The sequence below is a fragment of the Dendropsophus ebraccatus genome, chromosome 4, assembly GCF_027789765.1.
Source record: "Dendropsophus ebraccatus isolate aDenEbr1 chromosome 4, aDenEbr1.pat, whole genome shotgun sequence".
In the NCBI taxonomy this organism is placed as follows: domain Eukaryota; kingdom Metazoa; phylum Chordata; class Amphibia; order Anura; family Hylidae; genus Dendropsophus; species Dendropsophus ebraccatus.
In genome coordinates, this window is record NC_091457.1 from 104,454,230 (window position 1) to 104,475,944 (window position 21,715).

General features: G+C 45.7%; 1 protein-coding gene across 4 annotated transcripts; it reads right to left on the minus strand.

Moving 5' to 3' along the window:
* Positions 1–4,223: 4,223 nt before the first annotated feature.
* Positions 4,224–21,672, minus strand: LOC138788572 (putative protein-lysine deacylase ABHD14B). Of its 4 annotated transcripts, XM_069966590.1 has the most exons (5): positions 11,658–11,676; positions 9,384–9,448; positions 8,366–8,585; positions 5,630–5,871; positions 4,224–4,559 (listed from the first exon to the last, which is right to left on the minus strand). In XM_069966590.1, exons 3-5 carry the CDS (start codon positions 8,571–8,573, stop codon positions 4,377–4,379), a joined length of 633 nt encoding a protein of 210 aa, XP_069822691.1. In that variant the 5' UTR covers positions 8,574–8,585; positions 9,384–9,448; positions 11,658–11,676; the 3' UTR covers positions 4,224–4,376. The 4 variants fall into 4 exon arrangements, with proteins under 4 accessions (XP_069822691.1, XP_069822694.1, XP_069822690.1 ...); XM_069966593.1 differs by lacking the exons at positions 9,384–9,448; positions 11,658–11,676 and adding an exon at positions 21,218–21,672; XM_069966589.1 differs by lacking the exons at positions 9,384–9,448; positions 11,658–11,676 and adding an exon at positions 20,556–21,184.
* Positions 21,673–21,715: the final 43 nt, after the last annotated feature.

Consider the following 21,715-nt stretch of genomic DNA (forward strand, 5'->3'; position numbering starts at 1 on the left):
CGAATCCTAAGATACTGAGAAAATAAAATAATCATAATTCAGCACCCACTCTAGATTCATTCTAACCACTGCCCCTTTACCTGCTCAAACAGTCTAAAGGCCCTATTACACCAAATGATTATCGGCTTATGGTACTTTTACACGGAGCAATAATTCGCCCCGATCGCACGATTAATGATTCCGAATGAATGATGTGTTTTTCATAACGATCAGTGTTTAGACGGAAAGATATAGCATACGGAAAAAATTTTTGCGATCGTTTTAAGCCTATCTCACACATAGCTTAAATTGGTGAAAGAATGTTTACATGGAACAATCTACGAATTTTTTGCGAACGACCAACGATGATTTGAGAACTTGTTGAAAGATCAAAATGAACGATTTCTCGCTCGTCACTTGATCGTTTGCTGTGTTTACATGGAACGATTATCACTCAAATGCGATCGTTATCGTGAAAATTCGAACGATAATACCAACCATTCAGCCGATAATCGTATAGTGTAATAGGGCATGTTAATGGCAACAATCAGCCGATGTCGGACAATCAAGGTCTTTCAACATGTATGTTCATACATAGTATTTTTTGTTAGTGTTTCTTTCCAAGACCAGAATTGGATCAAAAACAAAAAAAGCAGATGTCTCAATTATAGTTTTTCTCTGTCAGTTCCACTCCTGGTTTTGACTAAAAAGACTGGCCAAAATAATGACGGAAATACTAACCAATATGTGTGACCATAGCCTTAAGGCCCTATTACACCAAGCGATTACTGGCTCTATTTGGCCGATTACTGGCCGTTCCAGCCGATAATAACTTATTGTAATAGCTAATGTTCAAAGGCAACTATCAGCCGACAGACACAATGTCAGCAGATCACTGTCTTCGAACATGTTCTATTAAAACGTCAATGATCGCTACGGTCTGCAGGCGATCCCTCCGCTCAATTGGAGCAGCCGCAACAGACCACTGCTATCTTCTATGGGACACATGGACGATCTAAACATCGCCCGGGCAACCCCTTCACAGCTGCCTGTTCGCTGATGATGTGTGTAAGGCTGGGTTTACATATATAAGTTGGCATCAGTTGCGTTTTTTGCCTAAAAACTGACCACAACTGATGTCACAACTGATGCCAAAAATGCATCAGTTGTGATCAGTTTTTCTATCCGTCTTTTCATTAAAAACCATCAGTTGCCATCAGTTTCCATCAGTTGTCATCAGTTGTCACAAGTTGCGCTCATCAGTTGACATTTTTTTCCCCAGTATGTTTTCCTGTCATTTTCAATGGGATTTGCGGGGGAGCGCACGGGGGCTATATACTAAATTGGGGGAGCTCACAGGGGGGCTATATACTACAAGGGGAGAGCGCACAGGTGGCTATATGGGAGGGGGAGAGCGCACAGGGGGGCTATATGGGAGGGGGAGAGCGCACATGGGGGGCTATATACTATTGGGGGAGAGCGCACAGCAATGCTGTATACTAATTGGGGGAGAGCACACAGGGAAGCTAAATATTACTGGGGGGGCAACAGGGGGGCTATATACTACTGGAGGAGAAACAGGGGGGGTGATATACTACTGGGGGACCAAGGGGGGACTATAGGGGAGGGGGAGAGCACACAGGGGGAGATATATGTTTATTTTGTGTTACTATTTGCCTGAACGCCGGATGCCAGAGCCGAACGGCATGCGTCCTGCCCGGCGAGGCATCCGGCGCTCTATTCGATTGAATTGGTGCGGCGCCGCATCACCGGAGCGGCGGTCCGCCAGGACGGTGCAAGATGCGTCCTAACGCACCGACGGTCCGGTGATGCGGCGGCCACTAGTTCACCGCCGCACATTTTGAACGATCCCATTGAAAACAATGGGATCAGTTCAAAGATGCGTTTCCCTCCGGCGCTTTTCTCCTGCGCCGGAGGGAAACGCCGCCGCACCGCCGGACATATGTAAACCCGGCCTAATAGCACTGACAGTGAGCAGGGAACAAGGAGCAAGCGAGCGTTGACCTGACAGGTTGGTGCCCACCAGGGCTGTGGAGTCGGAGCTCCGACTCTGGCTTTAAAAAAATCTTTAAAAAATGTAGAATTGAATTTTGATATGAATTTTACAAGTTTTGCTCATGAATATATATTATGAGCAACATTCTGATAGGACACTGGCCCTATTACATAAGGGGGGTCATGGAAAAGTTGTCGCCCACCATTTGGCAGTTTGTTTCTGAGCTGGAAGAGTCCATTGTGTGTGTGTGTGTGGGGGGGGGGGGGAGATCTGTGCTGTTCTCTTCATGGATGCTGGATGACTGTATATGAGCAGCAGTGTAATATGAAGATATCCTGTGTAATATAGAGGAGGAGAAGACATAAGTAGTGTAGGTGTCAAGGTGGTAGTCCTATTTTTAGTCCACCTTGCTTCAATTAACTGTCTCTGTCCTGATTAATTCTAAGAAGTAGTACCGGGCCGCCCCCAGAACCCTGCATCAGAAGAAGCTCGATACAGATACTCTGGACACAAATTGTGGGTACTTCCTAGTTTAATAAGTTTCACATTCTTCTTATATGCGATGACAAAAGGTGTGGTTATTAAGTCACACGGATATATTTGACAAAACATGATTGGATACATTTGATCTCTATCCATATTTGGTATATTATAAGTGCGCAATATATTGCAATATATTGCATAGCAATGTCTCATATGAACGACTTTCTGAATTTTAGTTTCTTCAGCAGGCCTTCAAACTTCCTTTGTCAACCACACAGGAAATGTAGGTTTATGAAGGAGGCATAATCTTGCATTAAGCTGTTTCAAACAAAAAGCATATCTGATATATTCATTAAGGATTATATATATATATTGATTATGGGATTATATAAAATCATGGCACATTGAAACATTTTCATTTTAATCTATCCCCAGACCCTTGACAGGTGTAACTTCTGTCCTCAGTGTGGTGTTTTCTCTCTGGGAGAAGATTGTGTGTTTTTCTTCAGTGTTCTATGGCTGCAGTAGGCTGTGTGTGTACTATGACTACAGCAGGCTGTGTGTGTGTGCTATGGCTGCAGCAGGCTGTGTGTGTGTGTGTGTGTGTGTGTGTGTGTGTGCTATGGCTTCAGTAGGCTGTGTGTATGTGTGCTATGACTACAGCAGGCTGTGTGTGTGTGCTATGGCTGCAGCAGGCTGTGTGTATGTGTGCTATGGCTGCAGCAAGCTGTGTGTGTGTGTGTGCACACTATGGCTGCAGCAAGCTGTGTGTATGTGTGCAATGGCCGCAGCAGGCTGTGTGTGTGTGTGTGTGTGTGTGTGTGTGCGCTATGGCTGAAGCAGGCTGTGTGTGTGTGCTATGGCTGCAGTAGGCTGTATGTTTGCAATGGCTGCAGCAGGCTGTGCGTGTGCTATAGCTGCAGCAGGCTGTGTGGGTGTGTGTGTGTGCTATGGCTGCAGCAGGCTGTGTGTGTGTGCGCCATTGCTGCAGTAGGCTGTGTGTGTGTGCGTGCTATGGCTGCAGCAGGCTGTGTGTGTGTGCTATGGCTGAAGCAGGCTGTGTGTGTGCTATATCTGCGGCAGGCTGTGTGGGTGTGTGTTTATGCTATGGCTGCAGCAGGCTGTGTGTGTGTGCGTGCTATTGCGTGCCCCCACAGTGACCTTCTATATCACTATGTGTGACCCCCTGTATATCACTATGGCTGACCTCTATTTCACAGGAATCTGCAATTGTTAGCAGTGTTTTTTTTAAGTATGGTGAATATTTAGTTAGAAACATAGAAGACTATCATCAGGAAAAGACCACCTGCTCCATCTAGTCTAGTTCTGAGTTGTTCAGGACATGGAGGCTGGAGACTGGCTGCATCCACTGCACACACAGGAGAAGCTTCCTTTGTATGTTTCAGAAGTCGCCCCAGGATCATGTAGGACATTAGGGAGAAGCTGCTGAGCCAGTGTGATAAATGACTCCCCTGGTATATGACCGGCCATTTATGAAGGAGCAGGAGTCGGAGCTACAGACTTAATATCAGGCCGTGTAATAGGGTCCTTACACAGGCTGATTACTGGCCAAATAAGAGTTTTAAGGTGACCTGGCAGAATATCAATATCATGATAGCCCAGTATTCCAGCCTTGCTGTTTAGTCACCTTAAAAGAACAAAAAACAAGCAAACAGAATTTAAGTGGAAAATACTGGCATGTGCCAATGACTCTGCGATAATTATGTCACATTGGAACATTGAATTGTTGTAAATCTCTTTATTAGCCCTTGTAGTGATTGGTGCAGTGGGATCCAATCCGTGACCAGTCTGATCGACTGCTCTATTCAGTGGGACTTAGCATGATTTTGGGGGGGGATCTGAGGGTCAGAAGAATCCGATGAGGAGGAGTTGATTCTTATTTCACACTGTCCAGGAACTCCAGAAGCCGGTGGTGCCAGGTGTCAGGATCATCCAGGTAACAAGCATGGCCTGCCCCCTTCATACAGAACACTTGACTATTAGACAGGTTCTTTAGATTAAGCAGCGAGACTTCTCCTAACTGTTCATCACCGTCACCATAAACTATCAAGGCTGGAAACTGAGCAAAGGAGAAAACACAAGATCCAGGCTGTTTAGTGTTTTGTTTTGTTTTGTTTTCTTGCATAGCTTTTTTTTTTATATAAAAACTATGTTATCTACAAAAAAAATGTAACTATGTCCCCATGAGTGTAAGTGCTGACAGATGACAGAGGGAGCCCACTCCCTGTGTCAAATCACCTGTGCTGCAGTCAGTAGCTATTGACCAAGGCATCTAAGGAGTTAAACTGCTGGGATCAGACTCATTTAAAATCGCAGAAGGTTCCTGGCTGTGTATGCTGCTTATGTGGGCACAGTAACAGTGAACATGAGACCAGCACATCCTAAACTGTTTTAGCTCATGCCATTACAATGAGCAGATCTTGTACAAACTGCTGAGGGGTGTGTTCGACTGCCATTTGCTTAAAGGGAAACCATCAGCAGGTCAGACGGATCTAACCGGCTGATAGCTTCCTATTGTGTATGGGATGCTAAGGATAAAGGTATGTCTCTTACTTTCATCCTCAGTGATGTTTCCGTGCAGTTTGTAGTTTAATACTACATCTAGTAAGGCCATTTGGATCACTGGGAGAAGGGCCACTGCCCCCAGAGTCCGTCCCTGGCCAGCCCACTCCACTGATAGGTATTAGAAGGGGCCGGCTGGGGGCAGATTAATGCTCTGGGGGTAGTAGCCCCACCACCAGGGCTCCAAATGGCCTTTCTAGGTGCAAGATTAAACTACAAACTGCACAGAAACATCGCCGAGTATGAAGGTAAGAAACTTATCATCATCCTATATCCAATAGGGAGATATCAGCAGGTTAGATTTATCTTTACCTTTTAAAACACCTGACCCTAGTACTGGAGTATGGGGAACGGAGGGTCCTAAAAACCCATTTTTGTGATCGGCGGGGCCCCAGTTCTGAGGCTTCCAGTGATCGTATCCTAAAGTTAGATGATAAAAGTTCCCCTTTAAGGTATTGTCTCATTAATAGCATTTATAACCCTTTTAAATTGTACATTAATCTGACAACCTGTGGACTATATGGCTTGCTGCACGCTTGGTGGTTATATCTGCATTTTGTCCAATACCTGAACTCGGCTGTAATCCTCCGCTTTAAACTTATCTGTGCAGATAGGAGCAACTGGCACATACGCAGCAACATTTTGTGGATTACTCAGGACGAAGGGCAGTGAGTACATGCCGCTCAGGGAGGGGCTGATGATCGCAGCTGGGACCATATTCAAGGTATCCAAGACATCTTTTATGAAGCTGGGAGGGGCTGGCTCCCCTAATGGACTGGGGGCCTTAGCATCCGATGAGTTTCCTAGTCCTAAATGAAAAATAGTACAGAAGAGAATTACAGTATGGATGTAGGAAAAAGCGTCAATACCAAAGAGGAGGTGCAACCTATCATCTCCAAAGTGAATGAGTGCAAAACGTTTTACACAGTTGTGAAAAAAATCCTGCCCAGTAAGAATGCCTTAAAAAATAGGAGCGTTAATGGTTTATTATTATCAATTACCAAATTCAAAGATCTAAGGGTATGTTCACACAGGTTGGAGTGTCATTACAATGAGCAATGAAGGACTGCAGTGAAATTATTAATTACTGCAATGAAATGATGCATTATCATTGCGTTACTGTGTGTGAACACAGCCTTGCTCAAACCAATATTTGCTGTGACTCTCTTTGTCTTCTTGGTACTGCCACACAGTTTGTGAAGAAACTTGTCAGGGAGGTTGTTCCAGACATCTTGGAGAACTAACCGCTAGAAATGAGGGAACCTTAAGCACACACGTGTTTGTCCGGACCCGAGCGTGCAGCGTTTAATTACAGGCGGCTGAAGAAATTAGATGTTGCCCAAGGGAGTCCTTGAAAACATGGATACAGCCTACGGCTTTGTTCACATACTGTATGGACATTGACCACTGTTGCATTGAAAATTGCAATTAAATCAATGCAGAAAGGCCGGAAATAAATGACATGTCAATTATTTTCACGGCCGTAGCTAACAATGGCCGTTGTTCAATACATTGTGTGAAAAACAGCCACTGTTTGCATTGACTTCAATGCAGCACATTTCAATATGAAAAGAACAGCCGTCGTTGTTATTGCAAACAACGGCCATTCTTTTAATAAAAAATAAGTTGTGTGAACATAGCCTATGGCTGTAGTTGTATTTTACAAGCAGCATTAGGGCTGTATCCAACTTCTTTAGACACTGGTAATCAAATGCTGCCTCCTGACCATAGATCTTATGAGGATGTCGCTGCTCAGATCCTTCTGTCTCTTCGTGTATTCCCAGACTTGATGGTGTTGAGATCAGGGCTCTGCAGGGGCCAGAACACAGTTCCAAGATCTTGTTTTTTCTTCTTTCTATGCTACAAATAGCTCCTAATGACATTGGTTGTATGTTTGGACTTCTTGCCCTGCTGCAGAATAAATCAGAAGCCTAGCTGATGGAAGGCACAAAGCTCCAAATCACTTGTATAGCTGTGATATGCTTCTGTCTGCTAATCCATCCACCACTAGGGGATATTGGGAGGTTATTGCATACTGTGTTATTAAACAGCTCAATGTACGGGATAAAAATTTTACAGTAAGCTCCTCAGCTCCCCCTAGTGGTAACTGCAAGCAGCCAGAATGTACACAGGGGATTTATAGCCCTGTATCAAACAAACAGAGCTCACGCCTATAGAAAATTAAGGAATATTAATACATTAATCAGCATAGAATTCTGAATCATGTAGATTTTTAAAAAAGGTGGAGAAAGGTGGACATTACCTTTAAAGGGGTACTCCATCTTAAGAAAAAAATAACCCTTTTCAATCCCCACCCATAACCTAAGCTTGTTTGTAATAGATTTCTGTTACATGAATTGAGCTGTTTGTCTGCAGCACATCCTGACTTACACCGTGAAGTGGCTGAAAACCCTCACTTCCTGGTCCACTCTGTCTCGGCCCACTGTCAGTAAGCACCGGTCAGTAAGGGGCAGGGAAACAACAATACAGTGACTGCCTCCAGAGCAGTATAGGGGAAATCTATAAATGATGATAAATATTTTGTTTACAGTGTAAGAGTCTATTCACACGTCAGTATATTTTCCAATCCGCAATTTTGAATCCGTACTAGGGCCTGTCTTTTTTTTGCGGAACGGATTGCAGCCCAGTACACAACACGTATGTGTGTTTGGGTGCATTGAAATACATTGGTCCTATTTTTCTGCAGATCCGCAATTGCGGACAGGAACAGGATGTGTGAATAGGGCCTAAAGCAGAAGCTGATTGAGCCAGCAATGGGCAGATACTACAAGATGAGGCAGATACTTGGCAGTTGGCTTTGCAATGAATTCTGGGAGATGTAGTTTCCTGGCTGGCACCATCTTGAATATAGACCGTCTTTTAGAAAAACTTGTAACTCAGGAACAGTGGCAGCTAGAAAGAAGGGAGATGGCTCAAAATTCTCTGAGGAACTTGGTGAGTAGGTTTGGAAGCATTAAATTTTTAGCTCTTGGATAGAATACCCTTTTAAGGTTTGCAGTTCTTGTGATCTATTACTTTATCAGTCAAGACAAGCCTTTGTGAACTCATCAGCTACTCAGATCTCCCTCTGTTGTCTTGATACAATGTATGTAAGTGCAAGTAAATTGTTTATCTCAGGGAGGACTATTTAGACTAGTTACAAAAAAGCCATAAGGAGAAGGGCCTTTTACTATAAACTCCACGGCTGTGGCTTGTAGGACATGGCGACTACTTCCATGTTTATATAAGAGCATTAATTAAAGGGGCAGACTAGGATAAAGTAAGACGAGAGGTGTCTCTCACCAGGCAGATCAATCGCAACGGCGCGATGTCCTGCAGTTGCCACCTTGTGCAGGGTTCCCAGATCCTGCCAGGTCTTAGAGGAGAATCTGATGCCGTGAAGCAGGAGGACAGGCGGCTTGGACGAGTTCTGCGCTGGGACCGCCTCACGGTAGAATAACTTTTGTCCGGACACAGTGATGTAGCCCTCTTGTATCTTTGCCTCTGCCATGTCTGCTGTCACCTGCAAAATAAAGCAAATCTCAGCACCACGTCCCCTGTTTACAACCTGCTCAGCCATTGCTGAATGTCAAGCACGGACAGCTGCCATTGTAAAGCCAATAGGGGTTGGCAGAAGTGCTGGTACATTTCAGCTTTTACATTGTTTGCAACATATGTGTCAGTCTTTACTGTGGTTCTAGCATTCTGTTCATGAACCAGTATCATCAGAGCTATGGTATATATATATATATATATATATATATATATATGAAGTTTATGGGACTAGGAGGAGAGAACTGAGGGTGTGCTCTGGGCTGTGTGACTTATCTCTAATGCTTGAGAAAAAGTAAAATAAAAGCCAATAAAAAAACCAGAGCAGAGGTCAACTCACTGAAATAACAGGTAAAGCACCATGGTGGAGGTAACATGATGCCTCCTCCCTCGGTCACTGGCACGGAGCTGCTTCAAGTCAATAACCTGTAGTGTCTCAGCCTCCATAAAACCTACTGTCCTATAACAGGGAGTCAGTGACCATTACCCTGTACAGGGCTCTATCTCCAGGGACAGACAGTGACTTATCTGATGTCACCACAGCAGGGTCATACTGATTAACATACAATACTTGTGTCTGTATGTCTGGAGTATATATGAAAAATATGTGCACATATTTCTATTGTGTTATTATATATGTGTGAGTGTGTATATAGATACATGTACAAGTATCTGTGTATATACAGGATGTGCAGGATGTAAGGGAGTGGAACATGACAATATAACAGGCGCCACAGGTTGAACTGTCTGGACTGCAGAATATATTTACCTGGCAGATCACCAGGGCTGTAGATAGGTAGAAACAAAGGGGACATGCGCCCTGGGTACTGAATGCTGGAAGTCAAACAAACCATTTTACCTTGGTAAAGATTTACATACAGGGCTACAGTCCCAGGTAAGAGAAAGCCAAGATACAGCTTTGCAGAACACAATCCTGTATAGGCCTAGTTTACATATGTGCGTCCATCTGTCGGCATTTCCCTCCGGCGCAGTAGAGAAGCACCGGAGGGAAACGCATCTCTGAACTGATCCCATTGTTTTCAATGGGACAGTTCGGTTGATCTGTTCTAGAACTGTGGCCGACGGACAGACCGCACATCAGACCGCTACTGCTGCATGCAGCGTTCTGACGTACAGCCAGCTCAGCTATTCGGCACTGCATCCACTAAAGTAAATGGAGTGCAGGAGGCATGCCGTGCACAGACGCATGCATTATGCATCCTCCGGCATTCCATATAGATATCCCTGTCCCTGCCCCCCCCCATTAACCCTTGTGACCCTGGACCTTCAGTAGAGTGTCTCCTTGCAGGAGTGGCAGCCCCCCAGCTACTCTATATATGTGCAGCCCCCTTTAGGACAGGGGTATGGAACCTTGCCTTTCCAGCTGTTGCAAAACTACAACTCCCATCATGGCTGGGATATCCAGGCAAGATGGGAGTTGTAGTTTTGCAATAGCTTTATAGCCAAGGTTCCCCATCCCTGTTATAGCAGTTGTCCCCATGTATTGCTGCCTAGAGTAGAGGGCAGCTGTGTGCTGCTGCCCCCTAAATAGATGGTCCCCTCTAATGCTGCTGCCCCCTATATCAATGGCCCCTATATGTTGTATAGGAAAAAAAACTCATGACAACTGAATAAACTTATGGCAACTGATATTACTGATGGCAACTGATGGTTTTTACTTAAAAAAAGGATCGAAAACCTGATGATAGCTAATGCCTTTTTGGCATCAGTTGTGACATCAGTTGTAGGCAGGTTCCTACAAAAAAACTGAAACGGACGCAACTAAGGGTATGTTCACATCTCGTTTTTAGCCGCACGTCAGGCTACATGGCAGAAATCAGTGAAAAAAGTCCTGAGTCCTGCACAAAAGCCGTGTACGTCCCGCAAATGAGCAGGACACAGTCACATAATGACTCCGTCCTGCTCATTAAAGTCAATGTGGCCGTCATGTAGCCATCGGCTGCACGGCAGCATCTTTTTTTCACTGATTTCTGCCGTGTAGCCCGACGTGCGGCTAAAAACGAGATATGAACATACCCTAATATATGTAAACTAGGCCATACAGATATAGGAGTTAGCTCAGTGCCAGTATATGAAATATGGACAAACCATAATAAGGAAAGACTTGATTATTTATCGCCTGCTTACATCAGGTAAAGCTGGGTGACAACCAATATAACCACCAGCACAGCTCCCACGGGGGTTGTCACACAGCTTTCTCATAGTGACCCGCAGCCATGCAGAACAATGCATATAACTCAAATAAAGCAGATCAGTAACTGGAGCAGATTCCAAGGGAGAAAGGAAGGATTAGGATGTTATAATCTAGGATCAGATTTCTGTAGAGTGATATCACCTTATATAATAGCACAGACTAGCACCTGCCTCACACCCTGTAAGACTGCAACTCCTATCATGTTCTGGTAACACATTCTATCATTGCATACTGGGAGTTATAGTCGCACCACTATATAAAGTTTTGCCTACTATGCACAGTACAATATATAAGCAGAGCATCCCCAGTGCAGCAATGGCAATCTGAAGCTATGCAGCTAATGTACAACTATGCAATAGGTAAAGTCTAGCAGCACAGTAGAGCAAAAGACAAATCTTTTATGCAATTTATTTAATAAAGAAGATGGGTGCACGCCTCACCAAACTAGACCCCAGTAGGTAAATAATCCAGGAGAATGCGAGGTGACAGCACCTCTAAGTGAAGTTACAGTTTAATGCAAACCAAATGAAACGTTTCGGCTGCTTGAAAAAGGCCGCATTTTCTCCGAAACGTCGCATTTGGTGTACATTAAACTCTAACTTCACCTGGAGGTGCTGTCTCTTCACATTCTAAAGTACAACTATATCTCCCAAAACACATATCCAGGGTTCAGTGTCCTACCAGGCTGCAGCTTCCAGAAAATGCAATAATGCCATTAAGATTTAGGGTTAGATAGACTAGTAGCGTACAAAGGATGCATGCAGTAACAGACAATGTACTGACCCCTATTAGTAATGGTAACAAAAACAGAGACAGATCAGCTCCTACCTCGCACCCCAAAGGCACAGCCTGCAGAACACAAAGTTCAAGCAGGAAACAAACATTTGAAGTAAATTCTACAGTTACTTAGCATTGCCGCCCAGTGGGCAGAAGTAGTAAGGCAGCACTGCCACCTGGTGCATAGTGTCAGTACTGCTCTACTGAATGAGGAGTAGCTGCTACTGATATGAACCCCCCCCCCCCCCCCCCCCCCAGCAATGACTGAGATTTATCAATCTGTTACAGACAGAAATTAGACACGTTTATCTCAAATAGCAACCAATCACTGAGTAGAGGTAAGAGTGTATTTACATAGGCAGATAGCTGCCTGACATTATGTAATAGTCATTCAGCGCTCATTAAAGGGAACATTTAGAGAATGGCCTTAAAGGAGAATCCCAGGCAGACAGATTTTTTACCAAAGTGCTGGGGAGGTGGAGGATGAAAAAAGTAATATGCTCTTACCCCGCAAGTCCAGCGCTGGTGCCCGCTTACCGCTAGCTGGCTGAGCAGGCCTGTAATGTCACGTCCCAGGTCCTCTCTCTAACCAGGAAGCGTCCAGAGACTGGGGGACCGCAGCATCAGTAAGTGGGCTCCAGCGCTGGAGCCGGGGAGGTAAGTGCATCTTATTTTTTTTACCCTCCCCAGCACTTTGGTAAAAAAAAAAAAATATTATCAGTCTGCCCGGAATTCTATTTTAGGGTGCCTTCACACCTACCGACTCGCAGCGTTAACGCTGCAAGTCGGCTAGGTCCTGGCAGATCACTGTCAGTACATACACGCAGCTGTCTGAACGACCGCTGCGTGTATGTAAATCTGCCGGCTGCTTAACCCCTTCTGATGCCGGCCGCCTCCCGCTCAGCTCTGTATACATTACCTCCTTGCTCCACGGGGTCCCTGCGTCCTGCTCTCGCGCCCGGCCAATCAGTGTTTTGCCCTGCCGCAGCCACTGATTGGCCGGGCGGGAGAGCAGGACGCCAGGACCCCGTGGAGCGAGGAGGTAATGTATACAGAGCTGAGCGGGAGGCGGCCGGCATCAGAAGGGGTTAAGCAGCCGGCAGATTTACATACACGCAGCGGTCGCTCAGACCGCTGCGTGTATGTACTGACAGTGATCTGCCAGGACCTAGCCGACTTGCAGCGTTATTAACGCTGCGAGTCGGTAGGTGTGAAGGCACCCTAAGGGTACAAACCCACACACCGTATACACAGCAGATACGCAACAAATACGCAGCAAATACGCAGCAGATTTGTTGGTACAGATTTGATGCTGTGTTCAGTTATTTAGATATAATCTGCTGCGTTTTTGCTGCGTATTTGCTGCGTGTTTGCTGCGTATTTGCTGCGTATCGCAGCAGTAAATACGCTGCTTATACGGTGTGTGGGTTTATACCCTTAAGAATAATATTATGACATTCATGCTGCTGTTCACTTCCATCAGTGTCAGCAGCAGATCTCTAATGTCTTGACATGGTTGTATCTATGTCTTCCAGGACTCCCTAGGGTGGCATCCAAGTTCTGTAGCTGCAGGAATCCAAAATCTGAGTGTTAGGATGTGTGTACACAGACAGATTTATCTGACAGATGATTGAAGCCAAAGCCAGGAACAGACTATAAACAGGGAACAGGTCATAAAGGAAAGACTGAGATTTCTCCTCTTTTCAAATCCATTCCTGGCTTCGGCTTCAGTAATCTGTTAGATAAATCTTTCTGTGTAAAGGCATCATTAGGGTTCATATATCGTTGCTGAACCCAAACATTGACAGGTCACCTACGTCCAGGGCCGCCATCAGGGCAGTATTGGCAGTACAGTTGTAAGGGGCCCGGGCCCAAACTAGAATTCAGAGGGCCCGCTGAAGCTCCTCACAACTGTACTGCACACACACACAGCTCCTGCTGTCTGTCAGCATCTATCAGGAGCAGAGCTGAGAGACGACACAAGCAGGGCCCCCTCCTCACTCCCCCCGGGCCCCTCCCCAGCCACCTCGGTACCTTCTCTGGCTGCGTTCTCTGTCGGGACAAGAGGAGCAGGAGGGGGAGGGGCCCGGGCCGGCTGTGTGCAGGAGAGAAGAGGAAGATGACTGCACCTCATGCTGCCCCAGACTTTCCCTGAAGAGAATGTAAGTGTGTGTGTGTTAGCAGGGGCTGGCTGGCAAACTTTAGCCTGGGGGGCAAGCACACAGCAGTGGCCCATGAGTAGCGGATATTTGCCAGGGCACACATACTTAAAGGAGAACTCTTGCCTAAACATCCCAAGCCGGCACAGGGTGAGGGGAACATAATAAAGAATCCATACTTACCTGTCCCTATGCCCCCGCAGTGCTGCGCCACTGCTCACAGACTGGCCTCCTGCAGCTCCTGGTCCTGCAACGTCATGTACTGGGGCGAGTGGGTACTTCCCGCCGGGACATGACAATGCAGTAACGGGAGGAGCAGGATAACAGTAGCTGTGAAAGAGGTGGTGAACCTGTCCTGCAGGGGCACAGGGACGGGTAAGTATAGATTCTTTTTTTTGTTCCTCCAACCTCTGCCGCCCCAGGATTCTTATGTAAGGCCAGAGTTTAATCTGCTCTGGATTAGATTATACCTTGTATAGACATGGACATTATACTATTATTGACCAAATCCTTTATACTTATATTACCAATAATACTAGTATACCAGGGACAAATAATACTGCCATACCATGACCACATACTACAATCACATAGTAACCACATTATAAATGGTTACTTAATAATACCGTCACAATATCAGCATTACTACTATACAGGTACTACACTTCACCACACAGAGGCCAATATTCCCCCTTACAGTGACCAATTAGTGGTAGATACCAGCTGTACACAAGCTCTGTATACCATGGAAGTACAGTGCAGACACATCCAGTGACTCACAGGTGACGTCTTCTCTGATCAGAGTCGGTCAGGTTTCCTTTTCTTTTCGATCCTGAAGACTTCTTCCAACCACAAATCATCTCAGCAGTATCTGCCAGACAAACATCTTCAGCACCTTACTTTTACAGCATCTTTACCCACCTTTATACAAACTCTCCATCACAGTGCCCCTAAACTAACAGGAACTTCTTTAAAGATCAATCTGTAGTCATTTCCCTTTTCTGTGCCTCTGTTTAAAGTTAGGTCCCTTCTTTATGCCTGTATCTGTAGTAAGACCCCTTCTTTGTTCCCCATCTGTAGTTGTGCCTCCTGTCTTTGCCCTCAACTGTAGTTAGGCCCCCCTTTGTGCCCCCATCTGCAGTTAGCCCTATCCTCTCCTTTTGCTAAGTGAATGGCACCCCTTTGTCCTAATGAACTGTACTACTGTCCCCCTGGATAAACTGTGCCTCTTATGAACTGTTACTATGTAACTGTCCTCTGTAATGTACTATACCACTGCCCTCTAATGTATTGTACCACTGTCCCCTGTAATGTACTGTACCACTATCCTCTAATGTACTGTACCATTGCCCTCTAGTGCAGTGCTTCTCAAACGTTTTCTACTGGAGCCTCACCCAACAGACCAAGGCAATGCCTAGGCCTCACCAGACTGACCAAGAGGGTGCCTGGGCCTCACTATCTGTGATTAGAGTCCATTTAAAAGCTGAAAATAATGCTTGGGCTACCTTTCACCTGTCTCCCAAGCTCTAGATACTAATAAAGCAAGTACAAAATAAATTAATAATGTTGATAAAATTGAGATTTTGGAGGACTGTGCAGCTCATAGTTACTTTTGTGAAAACTGGCTCCCCAGCTGGGCCTCAGCAACAACAAGGGGGCGCCTCACTGGTGAGGCCCGTCTCACAGTTTGAGAAGCACTGCTCTAGTGTAATGTACCACTGCCCCCTCTAATATACTGTACCACTGTCCTCTAATGTACTGTACCAATGTCCGCTAATGTACTGTACCACTGACCCCTTCAATGTACTGTACCACTGTCCCCTTCAATGTACTGTACCACTGTCCTCTAATGTACTGTACCACTGTCCTCTCTAATGTACTGTACCACTGTCCTCTCTAATGTACTGTACCACTGTCCCCTCTAATGTACTGTACCACTGTCCTCTCTAATATCCTGTACCACTGTCCTCCCTAATGTGCTGTACCACTGTCCTCCCTAATGTACTGTACCACTGTCCTCCCTAATGTACTGTACCACTGTCCTCCCTAATGTACTGTACCACTGTCCTCCCTAATGTACTGTACCACTGTCCCCTAATGTACTGTACCACTGTCCCCTCTAATGTACTGTACCACTGTCCTCTCTAATGTACTGTACCACTGTCCTCTAATGTACTGTACCACTGTCCCCTCTAATGTACTGTACCACTGTCCCCTCTAATGTACTGTACCACTGTCCCCTCTAATGTACTGTACCACTGTCCTCTAATGTACTGTACCACTGTCCTCTAATGTACTGTACCACTGTCCTCTAATGTACTGTACCACTGTCCTCCCTAATGTACTGTACCACTGTCCTCCCTAATATCCTGTACCACTGCCCTCTAATGTACTGTACCACTGCCCTCTAATGTACTGTACCGCTGTCCTCTCTAATGTACTGTACCACTGTCCTCTCTAATGTCCTGTACCACTGTCCCCTCTCATGTACTGTACCGCTGTCCTCTCTAATGTACTGTACCACTCTCCTCTCAAATGTTCTGTACCACTGACCCCCTAATGTTCTGTACCACTGCCCTCTAATGTACCGTACCACTGTCCTCTCTAATGTATTGTACCACTGTCTCCTTTAATGTACTGTACCACTGTCCTCTCTAATGTACTGTACCACTGTCCTCTAATGTACTCTACCACTGTCCCCTCTAATGTACTGTACCGCTGTCCCCTCTAATGTACTGTACCACTGTCCCCTCTAATGTACTGTACCACTGTCCCCTCTAATGTACTGTACCACTTTCCCCCCAATGTACTGTACCACTGACCCACCTAATGTACTGTACCACTGTCCCCTCTAATGTACTGTACCACTGACCCCCTAATGTAATGTACCACTGCCCTCTAATGTACCGTACCACTGTCCTCTCTAATGTTCTGTACCACTGTCCTCTCTAATGTTCTGTACAACTGTCCTCTCTAATGTATTGTATCACTGCCCCCTCTAATGTACTGTACCACTGACCCCCTAATGTACTGTACCACTGACCCCCTAATGTACTGTACCACTGTCCTCTCTAATGTACTGTACCACTGACCCCCTAATGTACTGTACCACTGTCCTCTCTAATGTACTGTACCACTGACCTCCTAATGTAATGTACCACTGCCCCCCCCCCCCCCCTAAATCATTGGTTCCCAACTAGAGGCTCCTCAGCTATTTATAAACTACAACCTCCATTATGCCAGCCCCCCCTCCCCTTAGTTATTGTTCCCTACCAATGGCAAAACTACACCTCCCATTTTACCCTGCTGGCAGGACATGATGAGAGTTATAGTTTGGCAACGGCTGAGGAGCCACTGGTTAGGAAGCAATGATTTATGGGTAAAGTTTATTTACTGTGATTTCTCCAAAATGCGACCCTCCTGCTGTTATTAAACTACAACCCCCATTATATCCTGCCAGCAGGGCATAATAGGAGTTGTAGTTTGGTAACAGCTGAGCAGCCACTGTTAGAAAGCAATGATGAAGGGGTACAGTTTATTTTGTGGGGTTTTCTCCAACATGTGACCCTCCTGCTGTTCCTAAACTACCATCCCCATTATCTCCTGCCAGAAGGGCATGCTGGGAGTTGTAGTGTTTCACTAACTGAGCAGTCACAGGTTGGAGAACACAACAAAAAAAACTCTACCTAAACGATTGCTTCCTAACCAGTGACTCCTCAGCTGTTGCCAAACTACAACTCCTATCATGTCCTGCACCTGGGTATAATGGGAGTTGTAGTTATGCAAGAACTGAAGAGCCACATGTTACAGAACAAAGTACAATGTCCCCCCCCCCCCCTTCCTCCCCAATATACTCACTAGCAGGTCCGTGCTGCTCTGCTGCTCTGGCCTCTTCTTGTCAGGTCTGGCCAGAGCAGAGCAGAGAGGAGCAATTAGCACTGCCTGAATCACGGAGGGGAAGCTGGCTGGCCGGACAGGGAGGTGAGTGGCCCCTGCTCCAGCCAGTCCTAGGCTACTGTATTGTATTGAAGTCTTACAGAGACCAGTACTATACAGTACCCCCCCCCCCCTCCCCCCCAGATCCCAGTCAGCAGTCAGGGTGGTGAGCGGCTCCTCTCCCGGCAGGCGTCCTCTTCTCTCTCCTCCATGGGCTGTGCACTGCTCTTTGCTCACTGATGGAACAGGCTGCCTGCTCCACCAATGAGCAAAGTAAAGTGTGAGGTAGAGTCAGCGCGGTGTTCTGTCACCGCTGCTGACTGCTAGAGAGTGAGTGCAGCGGCCGCTACTGCGCTGACTGAAAGCATTAAAGTGGCAGAGCGGCCTCAGCAACATCCGGCCGCCGCGGCCCTTAAGTGTATTGGGGGAACCGGCCCGGGGGGCATATGCCACCCTGCCCCCCGGCCCAGCCCGCCCCTGTGTGTTAGTGAGTTGTGTGTGTGTGTGTGGGTGTGGGTTTGTGAGGTGTGTGTGTGTTAGTGAGGTGTGTGTGTTTGTTTGAGAGTTGGGGAGTCACCTGGAGTGGGGGTTAGGCTACAACCCTGAGCACACCAGATAGTAATGGTGAGCACAGCTGTGGATATCTGTATCCTCAGCCCCTCTGTGCTGTATGCTGAAACTGGTACAATTATAGCTAAAAGATGATGCTTGGTTCTTTATAAAGTGAGAGGCTTATGAAGTTCTGCAGCAGCTGAGATGTGTGTATTATGAGGTTCTGCAGCAGCTGAGATGTGTGTATTATGAGGTTCTGCAGCAGCTGAGATGTGTGTATTATGAGGTTCAGCAGCAGCTGAGGTGTATGATGAGGTTCTGCAGCAGCTGAGGTGTATGATTAGGTTCTGCAGCAGCTGAGGTGTAGGATGATGTCTGCTTACCTTCATAATACACCTCAGCTGCGGCATAACATCATCATACACCTGAGCTGCTGCAGAACATCATAATACACCTGAGCTGCTGCAGAACATCATCATACACCTGAGCTGCTGCAGAACATCATAATACACCTGAGCTGCTGCAGAACATCATAATACACCTGAGCTGCTGCAGAACATTATAATACACACCTCAGCTGCTGCAGAACCTCATCGTACACCTCAGCTGCTGCAGAACATCATCACACATCTCAGCTGCTGCAGAACATCATAATACACCTGAGCTGCTGCAGAACATCATAATACACCTCAGCTGCTGCAGAACCTCATCATACACACATCTCAGCTGCTGCAGAACATCATAATACACACTTCAGTTGCTGCAGAACATCATTTTAATTTTAACCTCAGGCAGCAGAAAAGCTAGAATTGGCCCTGTGTATTAGTAGTATGGATGTAAATATAAAATATACATACGTGTATATATCTGTTTAAAGTGTGACTATGTAATGTATACAGTGTGTGTTGTGTGTATATGATGTATGTAATATATATATAGTATGTGCTGTGTGTATACGTATGTGTGTTATATTAATGGGGGTCATCTCTTCATGGTAAGCCCTGATATTTTGTCAATCTGTTATTTTACCCAGCAATGACGTCGGCACTCAGGAAATTACAGGTGTAAATAGAGAAGATATTCTTGTGTGAGCCATGACTACTTCGCCACTGAGGGCCGCCCACATGACTACATGGGGTAATTTACATATGGTTTTTCAAAGTTGTTTTTTTGGGGACGACTGGGGGGCCCAGACACTTTGAGTGTACGGGGCCCAGAAATTCCTGATGGCGGCCCTGCCTACGTCTAGTGTACAAGTGTATATAGGAGATCCGGAAGGATAGCCTTCAACTAACCCACAGCTATCTGAAGTGTATGGCCAGCTTAAAGGGGAAGCTGTCAGGTTAGGGATGTTGCTGTTAGTGTGGGCAGCATAGCATAGTGATAGTTGCTGTTCTCAGATACTCGTAGGCTGGGTTCACACTATGTATATTTGAGGCTGTATTTGGTCCTCATAGCAACCAAAACCAGGAGTGGATTGAAAACACAGAAAGGATCTGTTCACACAATGGTGAAATTGAGTGGATGGCCGCCATATAACGGTAAATAACTTCCATTATTTCAATACAACAGCCGTTGTTTTAAAACAACAGCACATATTTGCCATTATATGGCGGCCATCCACTCAATTACAACATTATGTGAACATAGCCTTTCTGTGTTTTCAATCCACTCCTTGTTTTGGTTGCTATACAGCCTCAAAAATACAGCCTCAAATATACGTAGTGTGAACATAGCCGTATACTGCACAGCCAAGTGCCTCTAGAGAAGATTTATGCTGCGTTTACACGTAACGATTATTGTGCAAATTTGCGCAAATTAGCAAATTTGAATGATAATCGTACGTGTAAACGCAGCGAACGATCAAATGACAAGCGAGAAATCGTTCATTTAGATTTTTGAACGCGTTCTCAAATCGTTGTTGATCAATCACAAAAAATTCGCAGATCGTTCAGTGTGAACAGTCGTTCGACAATTTAACCAATGTGTGAGATAGGCTTAAGCGATCGCAAAATGAATTTTCTGTACGATATATTGTACCGTCTAAACGCTGATGGTTATGAAAAAAAATCGTTACTTCGACATCGTTAATCGTACGATCGGGCGAATTATCGTTTTGTGTAAACGCAGCATTATAAAACAAGGTATCTGATCGAGCTCCTCTTGATTGCTAAGTCCTCAGGGCGTTGGCTTGAAGTAGTGCCTATTTATTCTCAGGCTGTGTGCACACAATGGTTAAACCCTCTCACTACAATGGCGTGTGGAAGATAAATATATATAGAGACACAAATAGTACACTCACCGGCCACTTTATTAGGTACACCATGCTAGTAACGGGTGGTCTTCTGCTGCTGTAGCCCATCTGCCTCAAAGTTCGACGTACTGTGCGTTCAGAGATGCTCTTCTGCCTACCTTGGTTGTAACGGTTGGCTATTTGAGTCACTGTTGCCTTTCTATCAGCTCGAACCAGACTGCCCATTCTCCTCTGACCTCTGGCATCAACAAGGCATTTCCGCCCACAGAACTGCCGCTCACTGGATGTTTTTTCTTTTTCGGCCCATTGTCTGTAAACCCTAGAGATGGTTGTGCGTGAAAATCCCAGTAGATCAGCAGTTTCTGAAATACTCAGACCAGCCCTTCTGGCACCAACAACCATGCCACGTTCAAAGGCACTCAAATCACCTTTCTTCCCCATACTGATGCTCGGTTTGAACTGCAGGAGATTGTCTTGACCATGTCTACATGGCTAAATGCACTGAGTTGCCGCCATGTGATTGGCTGATTAGAAATTAAGTGGTAACGTGCAGTTGGACAGGTGTACCTAATAAAGTGGCCGGTGAGTGTATATATTGAATGATAGATATTTAGTTTGGTATAGATAGTAGTGTTCCCCTAATCACAGCAGTATATTCTCCAAGGTAAGTTTGTATACTTATGAAATGGAGCTACGATAACCACACTCACCCTCTCACTGTGATTGCATAGCAGGGCCCTGATGTGCTCCGGTAGTACAGCAGTTTTTGTCTGTTGTTCCCATATACAAAATGATACTTGGTTTGCTGTTCTAATCCTCTGTGATTGCTAGCAGTCCTTGATCCTCAGTTCTTTGCGTCCGGAGGAGCATGTCCCGGCCAGTGACGGCTCTGTTATCCAGTACTTTTGTAGAACAGGTAAGTCTCTCAGAAATTCAAAGTCTCAGAAGGTAGCATTACCCATATAAATGTCAATCACCAGTGGGTGGACGGGAAAGCAGCACTTGGTGGACTCCAGAATGTAGGTGCTCCTAAACTACTACACATATGAGAATAGGCAGCAGCTGCGGAGAACACCACGTCTGTCACTATCCTATTCTATCCTCAGAGACAGCGGCATAAGTAAGCTGACTGTTCCCTTTAAGCTGCCATGCCAGAGAGCAGCCCTGCTCAGTCACCTGATGCAGAACATGGGAGGGTTGTTCTCTAG